Raw genomic sequence first — 26,765 nt, 5'->3', positions numbered from 1 at the left:
CACACAAAATAATATTCTTTATATTTTGAGTCATCTTCCAGAGATACACAAAATACATTTAGAAAAACATATCTTACAAGCACAGTGCACTGTAATAACCACAGAATATATTATATAAAAGGCCCATGCTTTTAAGTCACTAAATCTCTGAAAACTTCATCTTTCCTACAGTAAGTGCCATGTGGCTGGAACGTTGGACTGCTGGTCAAGAAACATGTGACCAGACGAAGGAAATGTCAGAGAAGAACATAAAGTGCCACTAAGAGGTTCTGTGTAGACGTCGTCTAAGTCCACGTGTGTGTGTCACCGGTCTCAGATTTGTCTTTCTCTGTGTAGTTGCAAGTGTTGTCCATGCTTACAGCTTTATCAGTGTTCGGGCTAACAGTCTCTGTTTGCCTAGTATCAGACTGACTGACATCTTTTTGTATAGGATCTGCATGAGCATCTGTTTCTTTGGTGGAGGTGTGCTGTTCGTCCTGAATAACAGAGTCTGTGTTTTGGCCTTCTGTGTGTCCTGTGACATCACTTGTGTGATTGACAGGTATTTGACAGGGCGTGCTGTGGTCAGTATCAAAATCAAAATCTTTGCCGTTTGTTTGATTCTGGCAAGTTTGTAAAGTGTCAGTGGAACTGCTGGAGTCTGAGATCTGCTCCTTCGCTGTATCAAAGGACTCAGTAAAAATACTGTCACTGTATGACTGACTGACGATGGTTTCTGTCTCAGACCCAGGGCCGTCCGCAAAAGGGCCATCTGTATCAGGAAGATTAATGTTGTGATCTTCTTTCCCGTTATTATCTCCGATATTACTGTCAGTGTATTGGTCCTCTGTTTCTCTATGGATTGTATAATTCCTTGGAAATGAGCTATCTTCACAGTTTTCGTTTTCAGGTGTTAATGTGAAAATGCCGTTTCTCTCAACCAAACATTCAGTACGTTCCACATCAGCCTCAAAGTCCTTTTCCTTCTTTTGGCCAGGCTCTGCGTCTGCATCGTCCACATTTTCCTCTCCAAGAGCAGCGCCTTCCTTGCCAGCCAGAACTCTCCTCAAACTCTGGGCTCTGTGTCTGTAAACTTGGCACAGTTGAGCATCAGGCAAATGATTGCCATGGATCTCGGCCAGCTTCATGTACACCACATACAGAGCCTCAGGGTTAGCTTGGTCCTCCAGGGCCGCTGCCAGAGCCAACTGGAAATAGCCCACCGCATCAAAAGCATCCTGGAGAGGGTGCACAGAGAAGAGGTCACAACAGGTCTCATCTAAATTAAACATATTGTCTTTACATTTGAAGGCTTGATCGACACCATGTACTGTGAAAAGGCCACCAGATAAAGGCACAGACAATGTTACTGTTGCTCTGCCAAAAAAAAAATCTTGTTTATCAAGACAGCCACTTCCTCTTGTTTTATTTTAGAAACACACAAAATGTAATAATTTTCTCAAGCCAAACTTTTCAGTTACTTTTCACTTTATGTGTTTAAAAATAAAGTTTATTCATATGACTGAGAAAATTACAGATTACACATTAATAAGTTAGTTAAATTTTCTCAGAAACATATATTGAATGATCCAATAATACATTATGTGTTTCACATCTAATCATATTTAGAAATGTAAGTCTGTTTCACTGCAGTGTTTGTCAGAAAGGATTTATTAGTTTTTTTGTTGCGATTTAACATTCCTTAATTAGCGTGTGGACATTAAATAGATGTCAGGAAATGAGGCGAGAGAGGGAATGACATGCAACCAATGATATGCACTTGGCTTCGTCACAAACATTAATACCTCAGATAAATGAGATTTAGTCAATTTCTTAAATTGGCCCATATATTCAAGGTTTGAAAATTTGTAAGTAAATACAGGTTTCACTGTGTTTTTGATTTTGGTGGAGGACATTTGTGTTACAGATTATGAGCTAGAGATTTCAGCAGGATGTTAATTTGAGGAACATACTGTATACATTTCTTTAAAAAAGGCAAACAGAAATATATTCACCTCCTTTACCTTCAGTTTGTGTAGAGTGAGATTACCCAGTCGACAGTAGACCTTGGTGTAGTAGCGAGCCTCCATAGAGTGCTGCAGGACGGGCGGACAGAAGGACAGTGACTTGAGGTAGTAGTTTTCTGCCATCTCATACTGCTGCAGACTGTAATAGACTGTGGCCAACCGGTGGTAGGCTGTCCTCTCATTCACATGCACACCTGAGGAAAGACAACAATGGAGCTTGTTTTACATTACTCTTTAAAAGTCATCTTTAACAGTCATAAGGCACTGATTCTGCCATAGGCCATGCTATGCTATAGAAACTGTCCACCTGAACACTTAGAGCCTCCTCATACATGCCTGTTTTGCCGGCAATCTCAATAGCCAGTGTTGCGTACTGCAGAGCCTCCTCCTGCTCTCCCTCGTTCATCAACAGCTCTGTCAGTTTACTCAACAAACGGTACTCAGAATGGATGTCCTTGATGCTCCGTGCAAATGGCAGACTGCCATCCTGAAACCAAATATGAATAATTCTAGTTGAATGAGATCAGTTGTGCCAAGAATGGGAAAAAAAAAAATTAACGGAATCAAAATAAAACTTACTGAGGTTTATCATAACACTGCCTCATGACAGACATCGTAGCTTTAAGACCAACAAAACACAATGCATTTTATTTTGCATCCTCTTACCCTGTAGAAAGGCAGGGAAGCCATCCGGTTCCTGTGGCCTTTAAAGTAGACATCTCCTGCTTCCTCGTAGATGCACATGGCAAAGTGAGGGTCATTCATCCTCAGTGCTGTCTTCACCGCTGCCTATCAATTAAATTACCATATCTATTATTAATTTCAATCAGTATTTCGTTTTATATCTAACATTAGAATGCTATTTGTAATGTTTGTGATTGTCAGGAAATTGTTTTTATTTGAACTTGTATATCAGTTGATCGTGATAAAGCCTGTGTCTTTGCAGAACAAGGAAAATGTAACCACTCCGCCGTTCACACTGTCAAATATTCCCTGCTCCTCACCTGCAGGTACATGTCAGCTAGCTCGTCCTCCTGGATGAGGTAATAGATGCGTCCCACCTGTAGCCAGGTCTCTGACTCTTCCTCTTTCTTGCCCAAATCAATAGAAATCCTCAGGCTCTGCTTGGTATAGTCCAGAGATTTTCGAGATGACCTGAAATCCACAATCCAGAATTGAGCATGTTTCCGTCTTACTCAAAAAACAAATATATCATAGAAAACCATGGATGGAGAAAAAGAGTGAGTGAGAATGGAGAAGCAGAAACTCGCCTTTCAGTGTTGAGTGAGAGATAAAGGCTGCTGAGGATTTCCAGATACTCTCCCTCCAGCCTCTTGTCCTTCAGCTCTCTGGACACCAACACACAGTGCTCATAGTAGACAATGCTCTGGCCATAAAGCAGCACGTCAGCATACAGTCGACTCAGCACCTTGGCCACCACCATCTGACCTGTGAGAAAATACAGCAAATATGTTACCTGTTGCTCCTGAGACTAAACACACAGTGATACATTTATGATATTGAATAAGAACTATTTAAATTAGAGCCTGACCTTTGCTGTACATTGGCATGGCTGATATTAGCTAATAGTTTTACCTTATCACAGATATATTGGTATTGGCATTTAAGAAAGAAATTATAGTACAAATATGATGTGTTTGAGATTGTTTAGTTTGTCATTACATAATTTGTCAAATGTAAAATGCCACCTCAGCACATACAGTATAAAAGCAAGTTATAAGTGAGTACACCCCTCACATTTCTGTAAATATTTGATTAAATCTTTTAATGTGACAACACTGAAGAAATTACACTTTGATACAATGTAAAGTAGAGAGTGCACAGCTTGTAACAATGTAAATTTGCTGTCCCCGCAAAATAACATATCACTCAGCCAGTGAAAATGCCCAAATTGAGGCCAATTAGCCATTTTCCCTCCCCGGTGTCATGTCACTTTTGTGAGATACTGTACAAGTCTTAAGTCTCGAATAAGAAGATATGCCTCTGATTTTTTTTACTCAAAAATATCGATATCAGCATCAATAATCCAGTATTGGTCATACTCTTATTTAGTCAGATGAAAAGGAGTTAATATCTATACAGAGATTGGAAATTACTTTACTTATTTAAAGGAATAGTTCAACATTTTAGGAAAATGCGCTTATTCGCTTTCTTGACAATAGTTAGATGAAAAGATGGATACTTCTCTCGCATCTACCACCAGCAGCCAATAAGCTGAGCTTACTGATTAACTAAAAATGATTGGAAGCAGGGGGGAAAAGCTCACCTGGCTCTGCCCAAATCCAACTCATTGTTTTCCACTTAAATGTTTGTATGGATTAAACAAAGAAAGGGGTATAAGGGTATTACCCAAGAAGTCATACTATTCCTTTAATGTGTTAACTTGTACTTACTGTGTAAGTTTCTGGCATGTAGTGCAATTAGTAGCCCCATTTCATAACATGCCCGGATGTCCTGACTCCTGCCCCTGTCTTTGTAGCTCCGCCCCAACCAAAGGTAGGTCTGAACATGCTCCTCGTCTGTGGGGCTTTCCCAGAGCTCCAGAAAAAGACACAGGGATCTGGTAATACAAGAACATCCCAATGAATAAGTTTTTGTAAACTCTTTTTGTTTGGTTAGAGGTTCCCTGGGAGAAATGATAAGACAGATATCTGACCTGACCAGGAAGCGTTCTGCTACCCAAGATGCCCCTACATCCAGTGCCAGGCAGCCCAGATTGGCCAGTGCCAGTGCCTGGTTCCTCTGGTTTCCACTTTCCCTGGAGATTACCAAGGCAGAGTAGAGATGCCAGCCTGCCTCTGGGATGCGACCCTGCTGCCTCAGAGACAAAGCTAAGAGGTTGTGGATCACTCCTCGCTGTGTTGGACTGTCTGTGCCCTGGAGAGAGATGTACACACATCAAATAGGGGAACCGGTGAAACATACATTTTAAACTAAGTGCTTCTACAAAAGATTTTTAGTTATCCAGGTGAATAACATTGTTTGCTGTACCTGGAGTGATGTTAGCAGTGGCTGCAGGACACTCTGGGCCCTCTCAGCCTGGCCCCTCAACACCAGCAGCCACCCAAGCAGCACAGAAGCTTCAAAGCCCTCCTCCTCATTGATGTGGCCTCCTGTCTCCACGGCTCGTTGAGCGCAGTGCACTGCCTTATCTAGAGCATCATACTGCTGGTAGACTGAGGCCAAGCCCTGACACAGGTCCTTCTGGGTCTTCATGTCTTCCCCTTGCTCAGCTATAACCAGGGCCTGCTGAAGGTAAACCACAATCTGGGCAGGGAGCAAGGAGGTTCCTTCCTTCCAGCATGGGTTCAGGCGAACAGAGTTCCTGATAAACAACTCAATCCTCTGGAAAGCATCGTGGAGGGAGTGATCTTGTCTTGAGTCCAGGCTCAGAGAGGCCAGTGCTAAGTAAGGCATGTATTTACGATGATAGAGCCAGCTCAAGAGCCAGTTGAGGTCCACAGGAACTATGGGGCGCCCCTCGGAGGAAGAGAGAGTCACTGAGAGGAACTGGAGTCGCTCCACAAAGGGAAGGGCATCGTCAGTCTTCTTCAGGAGCAGGAAAAGGCTGGACATGAGGTAGCAGATACGAGCCTCCAGGTGTTTGTCCCCCATCACCACTGATCTCCTCAAGAGCAGCATGAGCAGTTCGACCTCCTCCGTGGAGGTGAAGGTGTGGCACGGTAGACAGAGGAGCAGGGCGCTGGCCTTCTCCAGAGTCTGGGGCAGTTTGTCTGTCATGCGCTGCTTCAGGTAGATAGCAGTGAGGTTTGTGAAGAGAGCGACGAGGAGCGGCGTGTCAGAGAAACTGTCCACGCAAACACTGAGAGCCTCCTCATAGTACACGCGTGCCTGAGGAGAGTAGGAAACATACACGTGAAGGAGCTGATTTCAAACACATGTAGACTGTAATTACAATTTATCAACGATTTAAGAAGGTCTCAGCAGGTAGAATGAAAGTATTATAACCTTTTATTTAATGCCTATTGCACATTATTATAATGTTCACTTCATTTCACTGTATTATTCCTTCAAATAACCCTTCAGACGCCATTAAAAACACAGCAACCATTTTATTACTATTATGTTCTGTGATATGAATGATAATGCTCTGTATATTGTGGTGCCTTAAATTGTCTCTTTAGGGAAGAATAAAGCACGTTAACATACACACAACATACATACTAATGCTAGAAACGAAGTACAAACCTGGGAGAGCTTTAGCTTCCTGGCACAAAGTCTTCCCAGGAGGAAGCATGCCCGTCGATGTGCCCAGTGCATGCCCATCCTCTTGGCGCACTCCCTGATGCTCTCTAGGTGCCCTGATAGCTTGTCATCAGTCTTACCACCGAAGGTCACCCACAGGAAGGAATACTGCAGGTCATACAGGGGCAGGAAGTCCTCCTGGAAGAAACAACAAACAATAGAATTAGGAAGAGCCTGTATGTGTTTGGCAAAAAGAGTTAATGGGACAGACACAAATGTAAATTATCCTACTGCTGTTATATTTTTATGTGGACTGTCTTCAAACCAACAGGTCAAACCTTTTCTGATCCATTACCATCTGACTAATAATGTCTTTCTCAAGTCATGGCAACATAAATTGATTAAATTGACCTATAAAATGAAAAGTGAAAGATATATGTTAAAAGGAAAGAGCAACCTGAATCGTGGTTTGATAGTGGTGCTAGAAAGATGATCATAAATAGTAAAGGAACTTTTTATCTGCTGGGACATTTTGAGCAAGACTGGTCAACCCAAGGCCCAGATATGGCTCACTTATATATAGAGATTAGATATGGCAAATCATTACAACCAAAAGTAAGCAGGATTTTGTTGATGAGTCATGACACATTAAAGGCATGCCAAAGATCTGTCTTTTCATGCATGGTGGTGACTGGAGTCCTGACAAAAATCAAAACAGCAGCTAAATCCATCAAATGATACATAATATTTGTTAAACATGTATTGCCCCAAAGAACTTTTTGATACATGAAAAGATTCAAATTCAGAGTTGATTGATCATTTATATACTTCTAATCTAATCTATGTCTAATCAACATGCAATCAAATGAGAGAGAGAAAATGTTCACTTCCTGCTTTTGCATCTTTGCTATCGTGATTGTTTAATAGACCAGAAAATGTTGACAAAACAGTTATTGCTTCTATTAGCTGTCTGCGCTTGGTCCTGTAATAAATAAATCAGTGAATAAACTTGGACTCTGACCTGGAAGTGTTCGCGGTTGAGCAGGGTCAGTGTCGGGTCACTGATCTCGGACTGCTCCGCCTCCCAGCTGTTGTCCTCCAAGAAGAGAGGTGGGTCTTCCTGGAACTCGTCCAGTTCTCTGAATGTGTCTTCCAGAGTGAATGACAGGCGCTCTCCGTCGTGTGGCAGAGGACTGTGGGAGTGATAGAGGGACAGACGAGGATAGGAGTGAGAGAAAGAGGGGCGGGGAGAGGAGTGGTACGGTGGTGTCCCTCCACTTCTCTCTGACATAACGCTCTGACGGGTACTTGTAGGAATATTATGATCTGGGAAGAAGACAGATATAGTAGTTTAGTATATCAGAGCGAGGATGTTGATAAACACATTTAGTTTTTACAGCGGTTTGAATGCACTAAGCTCATTAACAGCTGATTTCCACAATATATTGTAAAGCATCACCGTGTTTTGGCCGATTCCTGATGTACATGAAGTCAGTCTCATCCAGTCTGTCTGGAGACACACAAGGTAAATCAATTGAAGCCTCAATTTTCCAGTTGGGGATACAAAATTAAATGTATTTCACAGAATGAATCACTTACAGTGCCATTATTTAAGAAACAAACAAGGAGCCAAACCAACTATACTTCAGTTATGGCTCTGTGGCACAACCCCTCCCCTTCCCCTAACCAACAAAGAGTACAATATCTCTCAATCACCCCAGTCGTTCCTTTACCTAGTCTGTACACAGAGCTGATGTTGGACGAGAAAAGTCTTTCCAGCAGGCTGCTGTCACTTGGCTCAGAGCTACACGGGTTAACTTGAGCCAGACTGGCCCTCTCCTCCTCGGTCAGAAAGACCAATTGTCCGTCTCTGTGCAAGTGAAACAAAGGCAGCATTATCCCTTCTGCTGTCTCCCCAGCCTCCTCACCCTACCTACCCTGTCCAGACTGCAGATACACTAAATAAAAGATTAGCACAACACAACAAACAAGGTAACTCGTGAGGATTTGAACAAGATAAAGGGCTTTAAAGCTGAAATGACGCACATCATCAGACCAGTAAAGTTCAAGTCACGCCATGCATTATATAACAAAAAAAAAACTTACAGGGGTATGGTGTCCAGAGGCTTGACATGGGCCTTGTGTACGAAACCAGTGTGACCCGTGGAAGTGTGTGTTCCTATAAACACAGCCAGGCCTCGGACTAATAGACCCTGGATCTCCACAATGTCACCTTCACTCAGCTGAAGCTCATCTTGGCCCACTGGACTGTAGTCAACCAATGCTACACAGGAACCTATCACTGAGGTAATTGATGAGGAGTATGAGATTTAGTATTGAGGTCAATATGTGAGAACACTGACTGATTACTGATGGTATGAAATTGACAGAATATGAAACATTTTAAAAGTTGAAAGGTGTTTCATAAATGCATTCAGGATGGAGCTTTATAAGTATAATCATGTTAGTATTGATCCATTGTGGGTGTGCACTGCTGATTGTTCCGGTAAATAAGAAGTGGATGAGTTTGATAGTATCTTCTTTGTTTTGTAAACAGTAAAATGGCTGACACAGTGTAAGGTTAAGTTACATTAGATACTAGTGTAGTCTGAATGCGTGCATTTCCTGACTACATGTGAGGATCTTTTACTTGATCTCATACAAAAGACATCCAGGAACAGGACCGCCCGTGGTGTAGGCGGTCGCCTAGGGTGCAAAATGTCAGGGGGCGCCGCAAGAGAAAGTTTTCTACTCTGAAGCTAACTCTGGAGCTGCTGAAGTTAACGTGTGGATTTGTGGTGAGATTTTTGGTTTCAGTTTCACATGCAGCATGCAGTCCCAAACTGTATTGATCAAATGGTCTAAAGAGGATAGTTGATCAATAATGTAATGCACAGCAGAGTAGAGGCCAGATAGAACTAAAAATATTATAAATTCTCATTAAATGATGATGTTAGTCTCATAATATTGTGATTTTTTTCTGGACATGTCAGAGAACACAGATATTTGGGAGAGATTCTGAAGCGGAAAACCTGCTGAAACACAGGAGCTATTAAAGTCCAGGAGTTTATAACTGAATTAAAATTAATTAATTTATCATTATATTCTATTAAATTTTAATATTTTGAATTGTCACCCACCGCCTGAATATTGTGTTTCCCTTTATATAGATGAAGATGAACCATAAATTGATGACGAAATATTCACCAGAATACAGGAAATTAAGTCTTTAAAGCTTAAAATTTCCTGGGGGAGGACCCCAGACCCTCCTCTTTATTTGTGCCCTCCACCATTTAAACTAAACCAATACTCCTGCATTACCCCATAAATTTACTACAATGCAAGAAAATAGTATCTGGGTTGACACACAGTTTATGGGGGGACAGTCCCAGATCCCAGGTTAGGTTTGGTCTCCCAGTTTAGGCTATGACATGGAGGTTGACAAGGCTATGTGGAGGCTGATCACACTTCTTCATTATGGACCATGATTATTGACTTGGCTGTTTATCTATAGTGCTAAAACTGTGAGTTTGGCCGATGAACTTTTTAAACAATTACTCAGGATAGAGAATTGATGACCCCAACCCCTGGGGTGGACTTTGTAGGATTGGGCAGGGTGTGGGGAGGGGCAATTTCAAATCTCGCCTAGGGCTCCAATACCTCACCATTCAACATACTTGTCCATCACCCTGCGTGCAGAGTCGTAAAAAAGGCATCCATGAGTGTGTCTGACTTATTTAAGCAGAAACAAACACTTCTACAACTACAACTATCTATTTAAAGACATTTACAACATTTACATATTGTCTTGTTATAAAGTGTTGCTTATTTACACATCTAGCAGACATCAGGCAACGTTAGCATTTCTTTGGAGTCCAATATTCACACTCCTTCTTACTCTGATTTGGTCTTCAAAAACTACTGAGAAAAATCTCTGACTCTTTAGCTACTAATGTCTGTTCACCAGCAGCTGTGTCTGTCTGCTGTTTGGTGCAGAGCAGGAAGTCCACAGTGGGTTTTAGAGCTTTTTCACTGAAAACAGTTGTGGGTTGTGTCCCAAAAAAACGCTATGAGAGCGGTGAGTGTGAACCAAAACAGTAAAACTGTGGTTTGGACAGCAAAACAATGACCTGAAACTATAATGCTCAGTAAAGCGGAGTTTTGCAGATTTTGGTGATAATTCTCTGTAGGTTAATCTCTACAAGCGAACCTTTTCACATAGTCACATTGTCATTTGATACATTGTAAATATAAATAAATTTCAGTTATAGCTACTTTAAAGTAAAATGATGTGATTGCTGAATCTTTCATTTTTCATTTCATGGTTTAATTGGTAAAATTTACCAGTTGTGTAGTCTTCGTGGTGCTTTCAGCCAATTCATCTCAGCTTCCCATTGGGGGAGTTGGATTTGAGTATCTGTGCCTGAGTTCAGTGAGAATACAACACTGTACTTTTTGTTGTCTGTTTGTGTGAACATATGTTATATGCGCAGTGGCTTTACCAATAGAATGTTCAAAGGCTTCCTTTTCTGTTGGCGAACATCCAGCATTGCCCGGGTACCTCCTCAGGAACCACCTGACCAAACAGAAAGTACGGTTTAACAAAACCATGCCAGTTCATGTGAAAAATGTTTTGACGGCAGAACGTGTTAATGAGACTTTGCTTTGGAATTTGTAACAGAAGTGGCTAATTTGAGGAACGCAGAGTGACTCACTGGTAAAAGGGGTAAGGCAGCGGTTGCATGGCATTAAATGGCACCAGGCCGTGGTTTCCTGTGGAGAGCATGGTGCCCTCCCACATGTTGTCCTGCCCTGTGTCCTTCACCATCAGCAAGTCATTCTTTTTGAATGATAGCCGCTCTTCATCTTCCTCATCCTGCTCACTTCTTGTGAATAGTGCCTTCGCAAAGAAGGATCCTGCAGGGTGAATGATTCTTTAGTAGACAGCTTCAAACTCTCCACACCCCCACATGAACAAGTGTACAGTACAAATTTGTGAGTCCAGACATGCAAAGTGTTTTCAGTCAGCAATTTTGTTGTTGATGAAAAATTAAGCTAAAGATCAGTAAATGTGCTTCAGCCAGCACACCCCCATTCAGTCACTGACAAATTATGGATGCTATATCTCCCCCTATTATGTTAATGTAATTCTCAGCACTGCAGTCTTATTATACATTCCCGGGAAGCTTTTTGCCTGGGGGAGTGTTCAGGAGAAAGTCTGTTTAGACCAGGTCAGAAGAAATCAATATAGTTTCTTGGAGGGAAGTGGTGTAATTCATTTGCTTTATCAGACTTATTTCATAGTGCATACAGAAATTGCTACAATTCAGTGATGTCCAGTTCTAACATAATTCACTTGTACAATATGGAAGCTCTGACCATAAATAGAAATGAGAACATAATTCTGACTTGTAATTAGAAGTTCATTATACTTTAGACATTGGCTGTTCACAGCAAGGCACGTAAGTTCTTCTAATAACAATAAGCCGTCCAATGCTACAATTTGTACAAAGTCATGTGTGGCAGCATATTCCTCAGGCTTCGTAGGGTTAATTGGGGTCAGTTAAAATGGATTTAAAGTAATGGGATCAAATAGCAGCTGTGGTTAGGTGAGATATAATTACAGTGATGTATAATTACAGTGATATTCAAGACACTTCTGACAAAAGGCACCTTGAATATTCAGGGAAGAAAATCTCATATACTGTGGTGTATGTAGTATGTGTTCATCTTGAATCAATGGCAAAGCATACTGTTCAATTTAGAGTTTGGAGGAAAGTACAGTTTTAACTACCACGGTGTAAATTTTGGATTACAGATTCATAAACTAGATTTCATTCCTGTTTACAATGCTTAGAAGACCATACGTAATTTGACAGATCATAATTGTCACACTCTTAACATTTGTTTTAATAACAAAACTGTTAAAATAAAAGGCACACTGAGCATCCATAACATGACATTACTGACCCTCCTGTAGTAAAAGTCCCAGGTAGAGGGTGGCCAGATGTTCCTCGTCCACTGTCACATTGATCTCCAGGTCATTGAGCAACACTGGATCCAGCCAGATGGACTGATCACACAGGAAATTTTCCAAGCAGCGAGCAACATAACCTGTGACACAGAACATGCAACTGAGAAACAAATACTACTGGTACTCCTTATGCTAATATCACTGCATCCTCAACAACAAAACCTTCTTATACAGTACAATAATTCCACTAATAGGAAAAAGGCTAAAATAAAAAGCCATTCATGTGTTAAATTTGGAATATAAATATATGTTGCTGTAGGACCTGATTGAGGAAATATGTTTTCAGGGCCTTTAAGATATTAAACATCATCGTTTTTTACCTAATGCTAGGTAAGTTGAAAACTTCCAGATTTCCTCCACAGTCTTGAATGTGAGCACGAAGCTATCCTTCTCAGCGCAGACAGACACCAAGCGTGCAGACAAGTCCTGTAGAGACAAAGTCTCATGTTTCAGTAACAGAACATCCATCCACCATCCATGGCCATAAAGTGTACAATGCATACATAGAATAATACATCATATTGCATTAAATGGACTCTTATCACATCATGAAGGACCTTATATTTCAATATGATGTTAGAAGGTTTGAGTAGTGGAGTACTGCCACTGAAATATCTGCATAGTCAGGTCTGACTGTCACTCACTTTAAAGAGCTGGATGACGTCCTGGCTGTTGCTCTCCACCACTCGGAGCCGGGTGCGCAGCGCCTCCTGCAGGGCCCGGTCAGGACCCACACTGGAGCGCCTCCGACCAGTGAACAGCAGCACAATTTCTAGGCAAGATACAAGGTGATTGCTGTGGTAATCACTCTTGGGCTCGATTGTTTCTTCTAGTGGAATACGATGGAATATAAACAAATCCAATGCAAATAAGCTTAAAGGAAAAATGAGCTTAGAGAACAGGAGAGAGGACGCATCATCCATTGTCTGCCAGAATTAACCAGTAACGAAATAAACATTAATGTATTCATAATCTTTATGCTAATTTATCACACTTGCACAAATAAATGGCTGTATACTGTATTTTGGGGTGTAGTCACTGACTAAAAGGAACACCAAACTAATACTGAGACAGTCTGATCTCTAAAAGCAGGAGAGACAAAACTTTCCAAGAGTTCATTAAAGATTTCTACGAGAGCTCATGTTTCAGCAAGATGCTCAGTGAGCACAATGTAATTCCCTGGAGGAATAACAAAGCTATTAAGGCATCTTATTGGACTCTCAGTGTGGCAATTTAAATCCATTTGAGAGGAAGAACCTGGGGGGAATGTGATGGATGGAGCTAAACTGCAGAGTTAGTAAAACATTAGTGGACAGGGAAATGTGCATCATCAGTATGCATAAATATAATATGCATGGGAATGTTTATAAAAGACGAGTAGTTTAGATTGGCTAAAGTGAAAGCTAGTTTTTCAGTAGAAGCATACTACAAGTTAGGCAATGGACTATGGCGAAAGCATCATTTAATGTACCTGAGGAGAATTTCTCTCCAAGGGACACAGTACTCCCTCTAAGGAAGGCCTCTTTCTTCTTCCAGTAGCTCTCCGGCTCCACCCCTCCTTCACCTGATTCCACCAGGGGACCGTCCTCCTCTTCACCTGCACCTAAAGGAGAAACAAAGTCAGGGGAAAAATGCTGCTAGATCAGGTGTAGATTGTCATCTTTCTGATTCAATGCCAAAAAGAAGCGCATACATGACTTTTCTTTATGCACTCTAAGCTGGAAAACTCAATCCATTGTTGGTTAAGCCAGTGTTTCCTAAGCAGGATGTTGTATTTAGGGTTTTTGTGTGATAAAGACTTGTGTCTAGTATGTGGAAAGACTTTTATCAAAAGGGTCATCAATAGGGCTGTACAAAGCGAGCTGCAATTACAAAGCATGGAATTGTGGATATTTTGCTGGAAATGTTACCAGATGACACAAGATGGAAATCACTGTTTTGCCATTTAAGAAAATACATTTGTGGTCAGTGAGTAGTAATATGGTACAGGCTGAACATCTGAATTAGAGCAGTGGTTCCCAATCTTTGTTGCCAGATGTAGTCTACCACAACAGCCCTCAACAAACTCAAATATTCCTTCACCTGTCATATATTCCAAATGTGTTCATTTTAATCACATTTAAACTTGACGTTATTTAACTATTAATTATATAAAAGAAGATATTGTTACAATATGTCTTTTATAGGCAAGGCAAGGTCATTTTTTACACAAAGACACATTTCATACACAAAGAAAAGTGTTTTACATAATGTATTAAAAACAAAAAAAAGGAAATTAACAGAATTACAGAAAAGACAGGAAATTAGAAAAGGAAATTAAAAATGTAAGAACAGAGACATAACATAAATAAAAATGAATTTAAAGTTCAGTCAAAGGCATTGCAGAGCATAGAAGTTTTAAAACTGGATTTAAAGGAGGTTGGTGCAAATTTGGTGCAAGCTCTGTGGTTCACAGTAACTAAATGTCGCTTCTCCGTGTTTAGTTTGCACTCTGGGAACAGTTAGGTGATGATCTGAGAAGCCGAGAAGGTTAATAATAGTCAATAAAAGATAGTCAGAGGTGTATTTTGGTCCTAAGCCAAGTAACTGAACTGTCAATTTAGGTTGATTTGATGAAGTTTGCATTCATACTACAGTATACGGGTCGCAGAAGCTAGACGTTTCAGCCATTTCTCCCAAATAGCTCACTATTTCAACTGTTTGTCTAACGTTATTACTTTCTAACTTTATTGCTTTAATTCAGGTGTTACAGCTTACTCAATATGTGGATAAACATGTACATTTTTTACATTTTTTTAATTGGTTGAGCTACTCCACGCTTTTCCCACAAAACCCCCTGGCAACTGCACAAGTGCACCTTGGGAATCACCGACTTTGAGTAGTTAGTAAGTTAGCTTTATGTGAGCACATAAACAGGATCTTAATAGTGTCAAAAGATGTAAACATCAGCCAGAGGGACACGTATAACAGCTGGCTATTGCAGTAAAATGGTGACGGGCTTCCGCTGATTTGTTCCATTGTGCAGGGAGGCTGTCCCAAACACTTCCTCAGTTTTACCACACAGACATCAGCACAGCCCAAATGAGCCCCATGATGTTTGTGCTTCAAACTAATACAGTAAAAATGAATATAATAATATGATTTCAGATTAATAAATGTGCACAATAGTCTACCTTCTGTCATAATGTCATTTCCTGAGAAGTGTTCATTTGTTCCCCCAAGAGTATATGGTGGTTCCCTCCAAAGGGCATCCAGCTCAGCAGGTGAGATATCTGTAAATAGGTTAACAAATCAATTAATTGACCTGAACCAGAAAAATTACATTTTGTCCCCTTTTGCTCAGTTTTAGTCAATTAATGATCGTCTTTTTCAAAAATGTTTATACATTTCAAACATCATATCAATGCATCTTAAAGGAATAGTTTGTCAGTTTGAGCTATACACATATTCGCTTTCTTGCCAAGAGTTAGAAGAGAAGATTGCTACCACTCTCGCGTCTGTCACAGGGTTAATGTCACTGGGGGAGATGGGTGAGGCAGTTTATATTGGAAATGCCAAGTCCAAGCCACTGGTTAGTCTGAGGAGTTATCAGGGTTTGGGGCAATGACGTTGAACACAAACAGTCCCGGCATGGACACACAGCTGCATTGACATCAGAAAAACCTCCAGGCTCACACAGCTGCCCTGCTCCTAGCTCCTCCACCAGTTAGTGTGGTCACGTGTTCTCAAACATACAGTCAGACAAAAAGGAAGATACCGTTAACCAAATAATGACAAACAAAGTAATCATTTTGATTAAAATGTTACTTTTCTTCCATGCTTTGTCAGTGCAAAAACGAAACAGAACAGTATTATCTTGATGCAAAGCATTCACAACAACACAATGGGGTGCACAACTTCGCACACAATGCAACATGACAGTAGGCCAAAGAGGACAACAGCCTATTCTTTTCCATCCTACAACACAGAGCACAGTTAGCACCAACAGGACTGCTTGAGTCAACACAAGCAAAGTCATGCTGCTACAGTACAGAAGCATACCATGCCCTGTTTACCTTCTTGGCTAAGTGTGTTACCCATGTTGTGTATGGACCTATGCTCCTGTCTATCTGAATGTAGCAGTCCGTCTCATGACGGTACAGTAGTAGCACAGAGAGTGGGCTGGGACAGACCTGTGAAGGAGGAGAAGCAGACTTTGATGAACGGTCCACAGCAAGAGGAGTTGAGCAGCGGTCTGCAGCAACAAGACGCCATCCGGCCCATGAGCCGGCAGCTCCCAGAGATCAATGCCATCCCATCAGTTCCTCCCAGCCTCTTTAACAACAACTAACTCTCTTCCTCTCTGTTGGACAAGCCCTGTTTCTCTTCCTATTTCTGTATTCCCTTTCCTGCCCTGTCCACTCTTCTTTGTCTTCCCACCTCTAAGTGTTTACTGGATGTGTCTCTTCTGTCCCCCTGCAAGCCTTATCTCTTCTTCTTCTCTATCTGTCTGGGTCTGCTTCTCTTTTTAATCCCTCTGTCTCTTGCTGTCTCCATCTCCCTCCTCCCACCAGTGTCTCTCTCTCTCTCCAGTAGCTGCCCAGTCAGTCAGTGAATGCACAAAGCACTCTGTGCGATTGGTATGAGTATGTGTGTGTGTGTGTGTGTGTGTGTGTGTCGGTGGGTGGCAGGCCTCAGTGAGAGTTTCCCTATGTGTTCCCCATATGTGTGTCCGGGTCAGTGAAAATATGCACAGAATGTGTACCACAAAGACAATGTGTGTGTCTTTTTGTGTGTGTTGCTGGGAGAATGTACTGCTGAGCCACTGTAAGGCAATGCCACACAGGGACACAGGCTGCAAGGTCACAGCCAGGGGGGTGAGAGTTGCCCAGTGGCATAGGTTGAACAACACTTTATCCACATCACACACTTCAACACAACTCTGCTCTCATTACCTACACTGTAAAGTCACCGTGAAGAAGAGAATAGAGATCCAGTATGGAGATTGGAGGGTGAGGATATCGATGGCGAATTTGACTGTTCAAGGCTCCATTCAGTCAAAATCACTGACCTCATGTGACCCAGTGTCTCCCTTTAGACTGGGGATTTCTTTAAGCGTTTGTTAAAAGAGGAGTAAAATAAAACTGACAACATGTTCACTCAGTCGGTAACAAAATGCCCCGATAGCGACCGATTTTAAAGTTATGTTGGGTATGTGTTGCTTCTGATCTTGGTGTGCCATGATAATGTATTACAACCTGTAGAAGCAAACTGGCAAACAAATGTCTTTCTAGAGAGAAACTCTCAGTAGGATGCACAGAATGATTTCTGCAATAAATACAAGAGGATAGCTGCCATATCAATCAAACAGTTCTTACAATATTGTACTGGGAATACCATGATCTCACTGATGAGGGGCAACAAGAGAAAGCATGTTACTATAAAATAGGATAAATAAAGTTGGATAAAATCCAACATACTAAATACTACTTAATTCAAATAATACTGTAATATATTTTAAAATATAATAATGTTATGAATTAGAACAGGCTAATACAACATTAGTGTAGCTAGCCTATATAGTCACTTATCTAATTTACATCATAAGTCAGTATAGGAAGAGTATTGGAACATAATTGTCTATTAAGGGAAAGTGTATGTTCTGAAATATTACAGAACTTTTTCCCACAACCATAAAGCTTGAATCAAACTGAACCAGCATGTTATCAAGTGGACAGATTGCTGATGATAAAATAAAGTTGTACTTCTGAATAAAACTGCTTTTTTCTTGCTGTAATGCATGCTGAATTTCAAGCTATGTTAAAGTACATGTAAAAGGAAATGAAAATGAATTTGCATGAATACTCCAGTTTAGAACGAAATACTGTAGTCAGAAAGTTGAAGTAGTAGTCAGTTGAAAGTAGTTGAGACATTGCTTTTAGATTTTCACGAGGATGTCACTATCAGTGTTTCCCCACATATTTCTGCTCAGGAGCTGTAGCCTACGCTCAGGTAAATGTAAACTTAAAGTGTTCAGATTTTGCTGAATTGTCCATTTCAAGACAATATTTGCCTCCAAACTGTTGTGGAGTAGAAGTAGAAGGTAGAATAAAATAGAAATACTCATGTAAAGTACAAGTACACCAAAATTGCACTTAAGTAGAGTACTTGAGTAAATGTACTTAGTTACATTCACTTCACTGGTATGAAAAGGGATTTCTCCAGCAATTTAGTATTGCACCTCCGTAAGGTTGCTTGCTTGGTTTGGGAAAAAAACAAATTAAATAAAGATTAAAAATCAGCTAAAATGCAGTAGTAAGGCCGAGATATGATCCAGTATGAGTAATGCCCCCAAAATCCTATTTCCCATAATGCTACTTGATAGCATCTTTCATTAGACCCTCCCTGTCTAATAAACTCCACACCTCAAGTTTGCAACACCTTGCATAATGTGTAATGCTACAATTCTCAGACTGGATGCCATGTAAGAGATTTTGAAACATGAAAATTGATGACCGGTCTACGAATACTATACACTACTAATTACTAGTGATGGGAACTGTTACAGCTGCATGTGTTCCCTGTGCTGTGTCCATGTTCTTTTCTGTCCTGTTGTTCTGCTCCAGGAGTGCTCCAGCCAATTGCTGAACGAGGTCCACCTGGCCTTGGAAGGCGTTCTTCAAAAGCTCCTGTGTTTTGATTTGGGACTGCTGGTCTTACTGCCTCTCAGCTGGGGCATTTTGTGTTATGTTCTTGTGTTCGGTGGTCTTGATTTATTGTCTCATGTTAATTAATTCCACTGATTTGTTTGTTTTAAGGGCGTTTATCTGTGCTAAGTTCGGGTCAGCGGTGGAGTGTTCGCCCCATGTAGCCACCAAAGGGTGGGGTGTAACAGGAATTATGGCTCTTTGACAGGAGAAGGATCTTATGGCACCGTTCATTTCCAAGAGCCGGCTCTTTCGGCTCCCAAACGCCTCTTCATTTAGTACCACTTCTGCTGGTCACTGCCTAAGTTACATTCTTATTTGTTGCAAAAAAAGAAATATGCCAGATACTTGATCTGCAATACACTGAGGCGGAGGCAAAATCATCTCTCTCAGACAGGGGCTGGCTTCCATTGCTCACTTAAAAGAGCCTGCTCATAGAGCCGACTTGTTCACGACCGACATATCGCGGCTAAGTACACACAGCAAGAGGGCAAACCAACTGATTAGATGTTGTGACGGAAACATTGAGATGCTGTAACAGTGATGCATCATGAGATTTCTGTCAGCTACCACTGGATATGATCACTGATCACTGTCAACAAATACATAAAGTTTATTCCCCCTTTGTGCCTTGATCATTCCACTGCATGGACATGCTTGAGACGAGGATGCAGATACCCGTGTCTGAGACCAGTCTTTTAATGTTGTTTATGAGGCTGAATGGTCATGGTTGAATTTTTGTGTGTGTCTTGTGAGGCAGAGAGCAGGTAAACAGGCCGAAGGCATGTCAAGGCATATACTGACTCTATTTAGGCTCCCCTGCTTGTTTCTCATAGTGAAACAGATTCTGTCTAATCTAATAAACGCTGACTGCTCAAGGCTGATATGCACGGTCACATGCTAGGACTTTGTTAGCACCAAATAGTGCACAGGGGGCAGCAGTTGTCTCCAGTGAAGCACACTTTAAAACGTACAAAAAATGTCAAACAATGGAACCTGATTTCTGGTGATACTGTATGTCAATCATTATCCTCTTTACTGCACACCGGTTGATCAAGATATTGTTTGTTGTTTCCTCATAGCTGGAGAGTCAAAACCCTCCCTCCTCTGAATGACTGCACATTGCACAGCGTAGACAGCATTACATAAACTCTTGTATAAACAACGCATGTGATTATAGGCATGTTATGCCGCAAAAACAGTATGCATTGCCTGTAATGACAGGGATTGACATATACGATGACAACATACCATAAATTACATTATAATCTCCACACAGCAAATGCCTCAACTGCAATCGTGACACTCAGCAGTCCATGACGATAGCATTCACACTAATAACAAACATATGGTGTCAGCAGTATTTGGCTGTGTTCAAATGTATGCCAAGCCGGGGTTGTGTGCGGTGTTTGTGACTGTGTATGTACAATCTGGGTTTGTAGATTTGGAAAATGTGGTACAGCAGTTAGCGGAGAGTAATATGAGACAGGTGCTATGATCTCTAAGTTTAGACTAACCCCCTGTTAGCTCACTCACATGCCTGTGTGTCCAGGACAGAGCTCCCTGCAGGGAGATTCCCACACTGTTGCATAGCAGCATTTGAACAAAACTGAAACTTTCTTTAAGTATAGTTACAAATTCTTCCGGCATTGTGGATAGATTGTTTTCATTTCCACACTCTGACGTTCTTTCATTTATTAGAAATAGAATAGAGACATACAAATACTTTCTGCATACAAGATCAAGCCACTAGTGAACGGATTGAGAAACTGCAATCACTACAATACAGTTACAGTCCATTTAAAGCTCCACTGTCCATCCTATACCCTGTGGACTGACAACAACTTGGTTATGTGACTAAGTACAAAGTGCAGCAGTGTTAAAACTGCTAAGCAGAAGAAAGTTTATGACATAGGGAGACATACAGAGCAGTTAGACGTATTAAAAACAACTCTTACCTCTGTGTTGCTGCCAGCTCTCCTCTCTCAATTCATTCCTCATGTGTGTGGCAGAAAGGGTCTGTATCTATGTATCTGTTTGTGCGGTTTCACCATTTAACCGGTGAATTGCGTCTCATGACAGCTGCCAAAACTGCCGTCATTCTCCACTGTCAGCCCAAATGCACAGGAGAGGAAAAACAGAAAAAGGAAGTACAAGTGTGTAAGTCACTGAGAGTGAGTGTGTGTGCCTTTGAGCACTACAGAGGCTTTCCCAGACGGCATGTCACTGACTGAGGAAGTTGTTTTTTTTGCTGTTAACTCCACCCATCATTTCTTAGATACAAGGGTACAGCCCCCCCTACACACACACACGCACTCTCTCTCTCTATCTTCTCACAGTGGAAAAGAGGGCAGGTTATTATTTTATATATAATATTTATACATAATTTTATGTATAATGTATCATAAAAGCTATTAAACCCTGGCAACTTTGTGACACCTTTTCTTATTTAAAATTGAAAGTATAATAAGATAAGAAGCGCAGTCTATTTCCTCATTCTACAACACCAGTCACACCAGTTTGGGTTGACCCACCCAGTCGGAAGATGACAGCAGGTTAAAGAAACAAAAGATCAGCTGGTTTGTACAATCGTTGAGTCCATACCTGAGAAATCACTCGTCTTCATTCCAGAGGTATAGAGGTATCACTTCACGCACACTTCCAGAATTCCACAAAGTGTACTGTATTGCCTGGAAATGAAATGAACTGAAGTATTTACCCTCATGTGCTGCATGACAATGCAAAGTGACCTCTCTTTATCACTGACACTTTTCCCCTTTCTGGGTCATGTCTGTCCCTATCTGTGTAAGAGGAGATAACAATCCCCAGGCCAGCGTTGCATTGGTTCCTTGAGTGTTTTTTTCACTGCTTAGTTAAATATAAACTCTGGAGTTGATTGTGTATCCCCAGCCCCCAGTGTAACATGACAAAGTCACCCTGAACACAGGATATCAGCCCTGCACTGCACATGTGATCATGCAATTGGCTATGCAAGGCTGCAGGACACAGGCCATTTATTCTGCTCTGTTTGCAAAAGTATGTGTTTGTGTGTGTGTGTGTGTGTGTGTGTGTGTGTGTGTGTGTGTGTGTGTGTGTGTGTGCGTGAGAGAGGCATAGAAACAGAGGGAATGTGGGTGTATAGCAACAAATAAGAAAAGACAGGAATGGGTGGAGATAGCAGCGTAGTGTTACAGGGTGGCTGGATGGTAGATTGTGTGACTGTGTGTGTCTGTCTATGTGTGTACTTTCCCTTGGCCATGTGGTTGGACAAAGAGCAAGGATTGTGAGGATTAGCGGAGAATGCTGCATTCTGCTGATCAGAGCTACTGATAGTGGACACATGGTCCAAGTGTGTCTGACAAACAAAAGACACATTACCTCCAACAGAAAAATGCAGAGTGGATGATTAGGCCATACAATGTGGCAATAATATGGGACCGCAAGTCAAACATGATCATATGTTTAGCAGCTCATAAAAAGCAGAATTAGAATTTTAGTATTGCAGCTTCATTAAGGAAACTGTTTACATCAGCAGGCCCAGAGTGATGTCAGCAGTGTGCAGGTTCATTCCAGTAATAACACATATCACGGGATGTTTGCCTTTATTGTAGATTAGGGGGCACTGGCACCTTTGCAGACAGTGACAACACTGCGTTGACCTGACGGCCTCCTTCCCCTCTGACTTCAGTGTACAGGAAGGCCAGCTTCCTGTTTTTCTTCCCCATCAGTTTGGAGGACAAAAGCACAAACCAGGATTGACACAGGAGCACAATCAGCACCCGGCACACGTCAAGCACACAGGGCACCCACCTACATAGTGTCACACCCACACATATACCTCTGATACTGATCATAATCAGCGTTGACCTGGGCCAGGTCAGTACATGATGCAGTAAACTTATAAAATCACTCCAGGGAGTCCAGGACACTAAAAATACGGCATGTCGTATTTGATTTACCATACACGCAACATTAAGAGTTCTTTATATAAATGTGAACACAAATCCTGCTACAAGCTTACAATGTGAGTTTGCTGGACAAATGAAAAAAAAAGAGGATTCAAATTTGGGACACTGAGGTTACATGGTACAAACTCTCTCTGCCACCATGGCAGCGCACGATTAAGGAGTTTCTACATTGTTTTTAATCATTTGTAATCCATTTCTCTTTCAGCGATTACCTCCATGTTGTTTTACAAAGATTAAAAGACAAAGAGAGAACATCATGTAAAACCATTCAACTCCAGAACCAAAGACTGTAGGGGGCAGAGAGAGAAAGAGAGAGAGAGGCGCCTCTCACATCCCGCCATTGTCCAGCTTCCTCCAGAACCAGGGCTTCCTCAGGACATGGCACAAGGCAGTTGGTTACTTTAATAAAAACAGCACACAAATACACACACAATGACCTTATATACCAAAAAAATTATCTACACAGTCAGACCTGACCCTCTACAACAGTGAGGTACTGAAATGCACTTCAACTGCCTGTTTGTTCCTGCTTTAAATAGTAATTTTCTTCTGTTTTAAAGTCTAATAAGTTTTAATTGTTTTCTCTGTAGTCGTTTAGTCCTTTATTTTTTATGAAGCCGTTGACTTGTTGCATTTGACCAACTTCAGCTGATTTTTAAGGTGGTTTAAGTTGACTAATGACTGAGGCTGCTTGGAAAACAGCAGTTGGGTGTTTCGCCATTAGATGGAGATCTTTCTACATGAATACCACTGAACCTATTGAATGCAAACACAAGGCTGAGTCAGACTGCACAACAGTTCTGCTAGTCATCATACAAAGTCAAAGTGTTGGGGCCAACTCAAGCGTCTGCCACAAGTTTACGTGCCATTTAGGGCAATTACTGTGATTTCACAACTATGAAAATAGACTATGTGCGTCAACAGTTTAACAATTAACCTCTCCACAACAACAGCTACTCCGTAAATAATCCAATTAACTAATTTGCTTACGTCGACTTTCCAGAAGAGGGCGGTGTCATAACAGTTTTAGCAACAAGCCTTGACTAGCTGCAAAAAAACAAAACACCCAACAAGTCGTTTCATAAAGCCTCCCCAGAGTCTTTGAATCGATTTGCTTCAAATGCTCTCTTGAAAGATTAGTGATCCGTATTGTTCTGCCCAATTTCAAAATGACTCCACTAATTCTTAAATTAATTTAAAATGCTTCAGACGTTGTGACTCTCTGTCTCAGCCCTTACCTACTCGTGTGAAAAATGAATTATGACTGAGAATAATGACTTTTGAACTCTTAACACTTCTTTCAGTGTGATGGATACTATAGTTTCCCCATAGAGTTCACGGCGGCCCAGAGTGACGTCGCTTCACCCAGGATGAGCATGAGAGCAGTCAAGTCCCCCGCAAAGAGGCAGAGCAATACCGGAAATAAAGCATCGTTGCTTAAATAATGCAATCATAGACATTTTGTTAATTGTTAATCGGCCTCTAGAGCCAAGCGACATCAAGTAGGCTGCTTAATGTCACTTTTATACAGGAATATGTTCTACAGCAGTGGTTCTCAAAGTGGGGTCCAGAGACCCCCAATGGATCGTTGAGGGGGTTCCATGTCACCTGCAAAAATGGGAATTATTTACTTTCGTTATAATTCCATCCATAAGTAACACAAAACACAAAAAGTACATAGAATATATGGCTATTTTGATCATGGGTTTCATAAATCAAATCAAATGGGGTCTGGGGTCTAATTTGTGTCAGGTTAGGGGTCCTTGATGTGAAAAAGTTAGAGAACCATTGTTCTACGGTATACAGCGTGTTTGGTGTGAGATAATCTCATTTATATCGAAAGAGCTATTGAAATTAAGTTGTTTATAAGGGGTTTTGTTTTAGTCTTTTTATAAGCCCTTATACCCTAATAATAGGCTACCTGGAATTAATAGGTGTTTCAAATATATCAAGTCAATGTGCAAGTTAAGGGAAAAGTTGTGTAACCCTTAAAATCTATTTAAATAGTTAGTTAAGAATTTGATACTTTCAGATAAATGGACACATTAAGGGATCTTAATCAACACTTGATTTAGATTAAGGTGTTTGGCATTAAGGTGTGCGGGCTACGATAAGTAGGCAAATGATTTGAATGCATAGACACAGTAAATCGCTTCACAAAAGAGTCACTTTATTTTGAAAGTACCGGCCGGAACAGGTGCGCCGTGGCTGTGTTGACAGTGTGTGAGAGGCGCGCGGTGACAGCAGCAGCACACCGCCAGGGAGCGGAGCTGGAATCAGCCAGGAGCGAAAATGTGAAGGTGGAATCCGATTGAGCGGCATTGTGTTGTAACTGGCAGCTGTTTCTCTTTGGGGAGAGAGAAAAAAAAAACCCAACTCAACCGAAATTCCCACACAGCAAGAACAGGAGCTTTATTTGGATTAAATCATCACTGGAAATAACCTCTCTTTATTTTTCCCCCTTTTCTATTGCATTTTTGTGCCTCTCTTTCTGGCTCTGTCTTCCTTCTCAGAAATTAACTGGAGGCAGTGTTGCGGAGAGTGAGGAGCATCGTTTACGTTCACTGGATGTTCAGTTGTTGTTTTTTTTATAACTACACCATTAGGAAGGAGTAAACTGTCCTGATCTGAAGATTTCCTCTCGCTTTATGGGATTATTCTCGACGAAGAAGCTTTGTTTCAGATAAGAACACATTGGGCATCATGAGTTCCAGTGGTAAGTCCATTCTTGCGCGCTTTATCTCTCCACTTGAAGCACAAGGACAATGCCTATAAATGAGAGCAGAGATTTGAACTACCATTAAGCAATGCAATAGTAGCATGTATGTGATGGTAGAAGCTATAGAAAGTGCCAACTTTAATAAGATATACACCAAGGGGGATGGAAATGATATGAAACATGCCTCTGAAAATCATATGAACCAAGCTCTTATTGTATATTTGGAGCAGGTTTGGAGAGGATAGGAGAGCTAAGTATATCTGGAGGTCAAAGTAGCATTTGCCCTGAGTTCACCCATAGAGGAACATTTTAGGGATTCTTCATCCAAATAACAGCTGTTGCTTGGGCCTTCCCAGTGTCTGCTTCTCTTCTCTGTCACTCCTCTTTCGTCGTCCTCTTGCCTTCCTTATCCTCCTTCACCACCACCAGTAGCACATTTGACCTCTCTTGGGAGACCACCCAGGCTCGTCAGCTGTTGCCTCTTCATAAAAGTCAACCTGTTAGTTCTAGCACATTGACTGCAGGAGCAGGAGACCCTTGAGGTAGAGGTCTCTGACCTGAACTGCTGTTGGTCTGGTGGAGTTTAGCTCACTGTGATGCAGCACATGATGACAAATAAGTCTGACAGCCTGAGGGCTTCTGTCATACTTACTCTAGACTGGCCCGGGGGCTACCATGATGCTAAGCTGACCTTGTGTCAGCTGAGTGTGACCCTGATCCTCTGTCAGCTGAATCAGGGCTTTCCCTGTACGCTTGCTGGTCAGCTGTGGAGTCATGTGCATGCCTGTGTCACTTTGTTTACAAGTTATCACCGGCTGATTCGCAAGGCAGACCGCATGGCTCTCCAAGACTTTTTAAGAACCCGTCCCTTAGCTGTCAGTAAGGCCATTTGAAGTTGACGCGCACTAGGTGTTCCGTGATCTGTTGCTGTCATGTGCCTCCTGTCCTTCCTCCCCTTGTCCTCTGTGTCTACACTAGGGTCCGGGTTTTACTGCAACATTCATAATCTAGCCTGTCATTGTGTGGCTCTACATTATTCATCCAGTGCTCTTAACTCTCTGGTACCTACCAAGCCTTGCCTGGCTGCCAGTTCCCGTTCGAGGAGTGGTGCCGTGGCTCCTCGCT

The 26,765-nt window shown here is 41.5% G+C and overlaps 1 protein-coding gene across 5 annotated transcripts; it reads right to left on the bottom strand.

The window, feature by feature from the left end:
- On the bottom strand, positions 1–21,131 carry sh3tc2 (SH3 domain and tetratricopeptide repeats 2). 5 transcript variants are annotated; one of them, XM_046031030.1, is made up of 22 exons: positions 20,912–21,131; positions 15,441–15,539; positions 13,739–13,870; positions 12,912–13,096; positions 12,588–12,693; positions 12,204–12,347; positions 10,949–11,150; positions 10,736–10,809; positions 8,340–8,535; positions 7,967–8,103; positions 7,693–7,743; positions 7,255–7,559; positions 6,237–6,431; positions 5,019–5,879; positions 4,684–4,904; positions 4,421–4,587; positions 3,278–3,455; positions 3,011–3,161; positions 2,673–2,795; positions 2,343–2,493; positions 1,995–2,200; positions 1–1,217 (listed from the first exon to the last, which is right to left on the bottom strand). In XM_046031030.1, exons 1-22 carry the CDS (start codon positions 20,952–20,954, stop codon positions 285–287), a joined length of 4,860 nt encoding a protein of 1,619 aa, XP_045886986.1. In that variant the 5' UTR covers positions 20,955–21,131; the 3' UTR covers positions 1–284. The 5 variants fall into 5 exon arrangements, with proteins under 5 accessions (XP_045886986.1, XP_045886981.1, XP_045886983.1 ...); XM_046031025.1 differs by lacking the exon at positions 20,912–21,131 and adding an exon at positions 16,440–16,731; XM_046031027.1 differs by lacking the exon at positions 20,912–21,131 and adding an exon at positions 16,440–16,730 and having other exon boundaries at positions 2,004–2,200.
- Positions 21,132–26,765: the final 5,634 nt, after the last annotated feature.

Source organism: Micropterus dolomieu, linkage group LG19 (assembly GCF_021292245.1).
Source record: "Micropterus dolomieu isolate WLL.071019.BEF.003 ecotype Adirondacks linkage group LG19, ASM2129224v1, whole genome shotgun sequence".
In the NCBI taxonomy this organism is placed as follows: Eukaryota; Metazoa; Chordata; class Actinopteri; order Centrarchiformes; family Centrarchidae; genus Micropterus; species Micropterus dolomieu.
The sequence above is the reverse complement of the archived record's forward strand: the minus strand, read 5'-3'. Positions and strand labels throughout refer to the sequence as shown.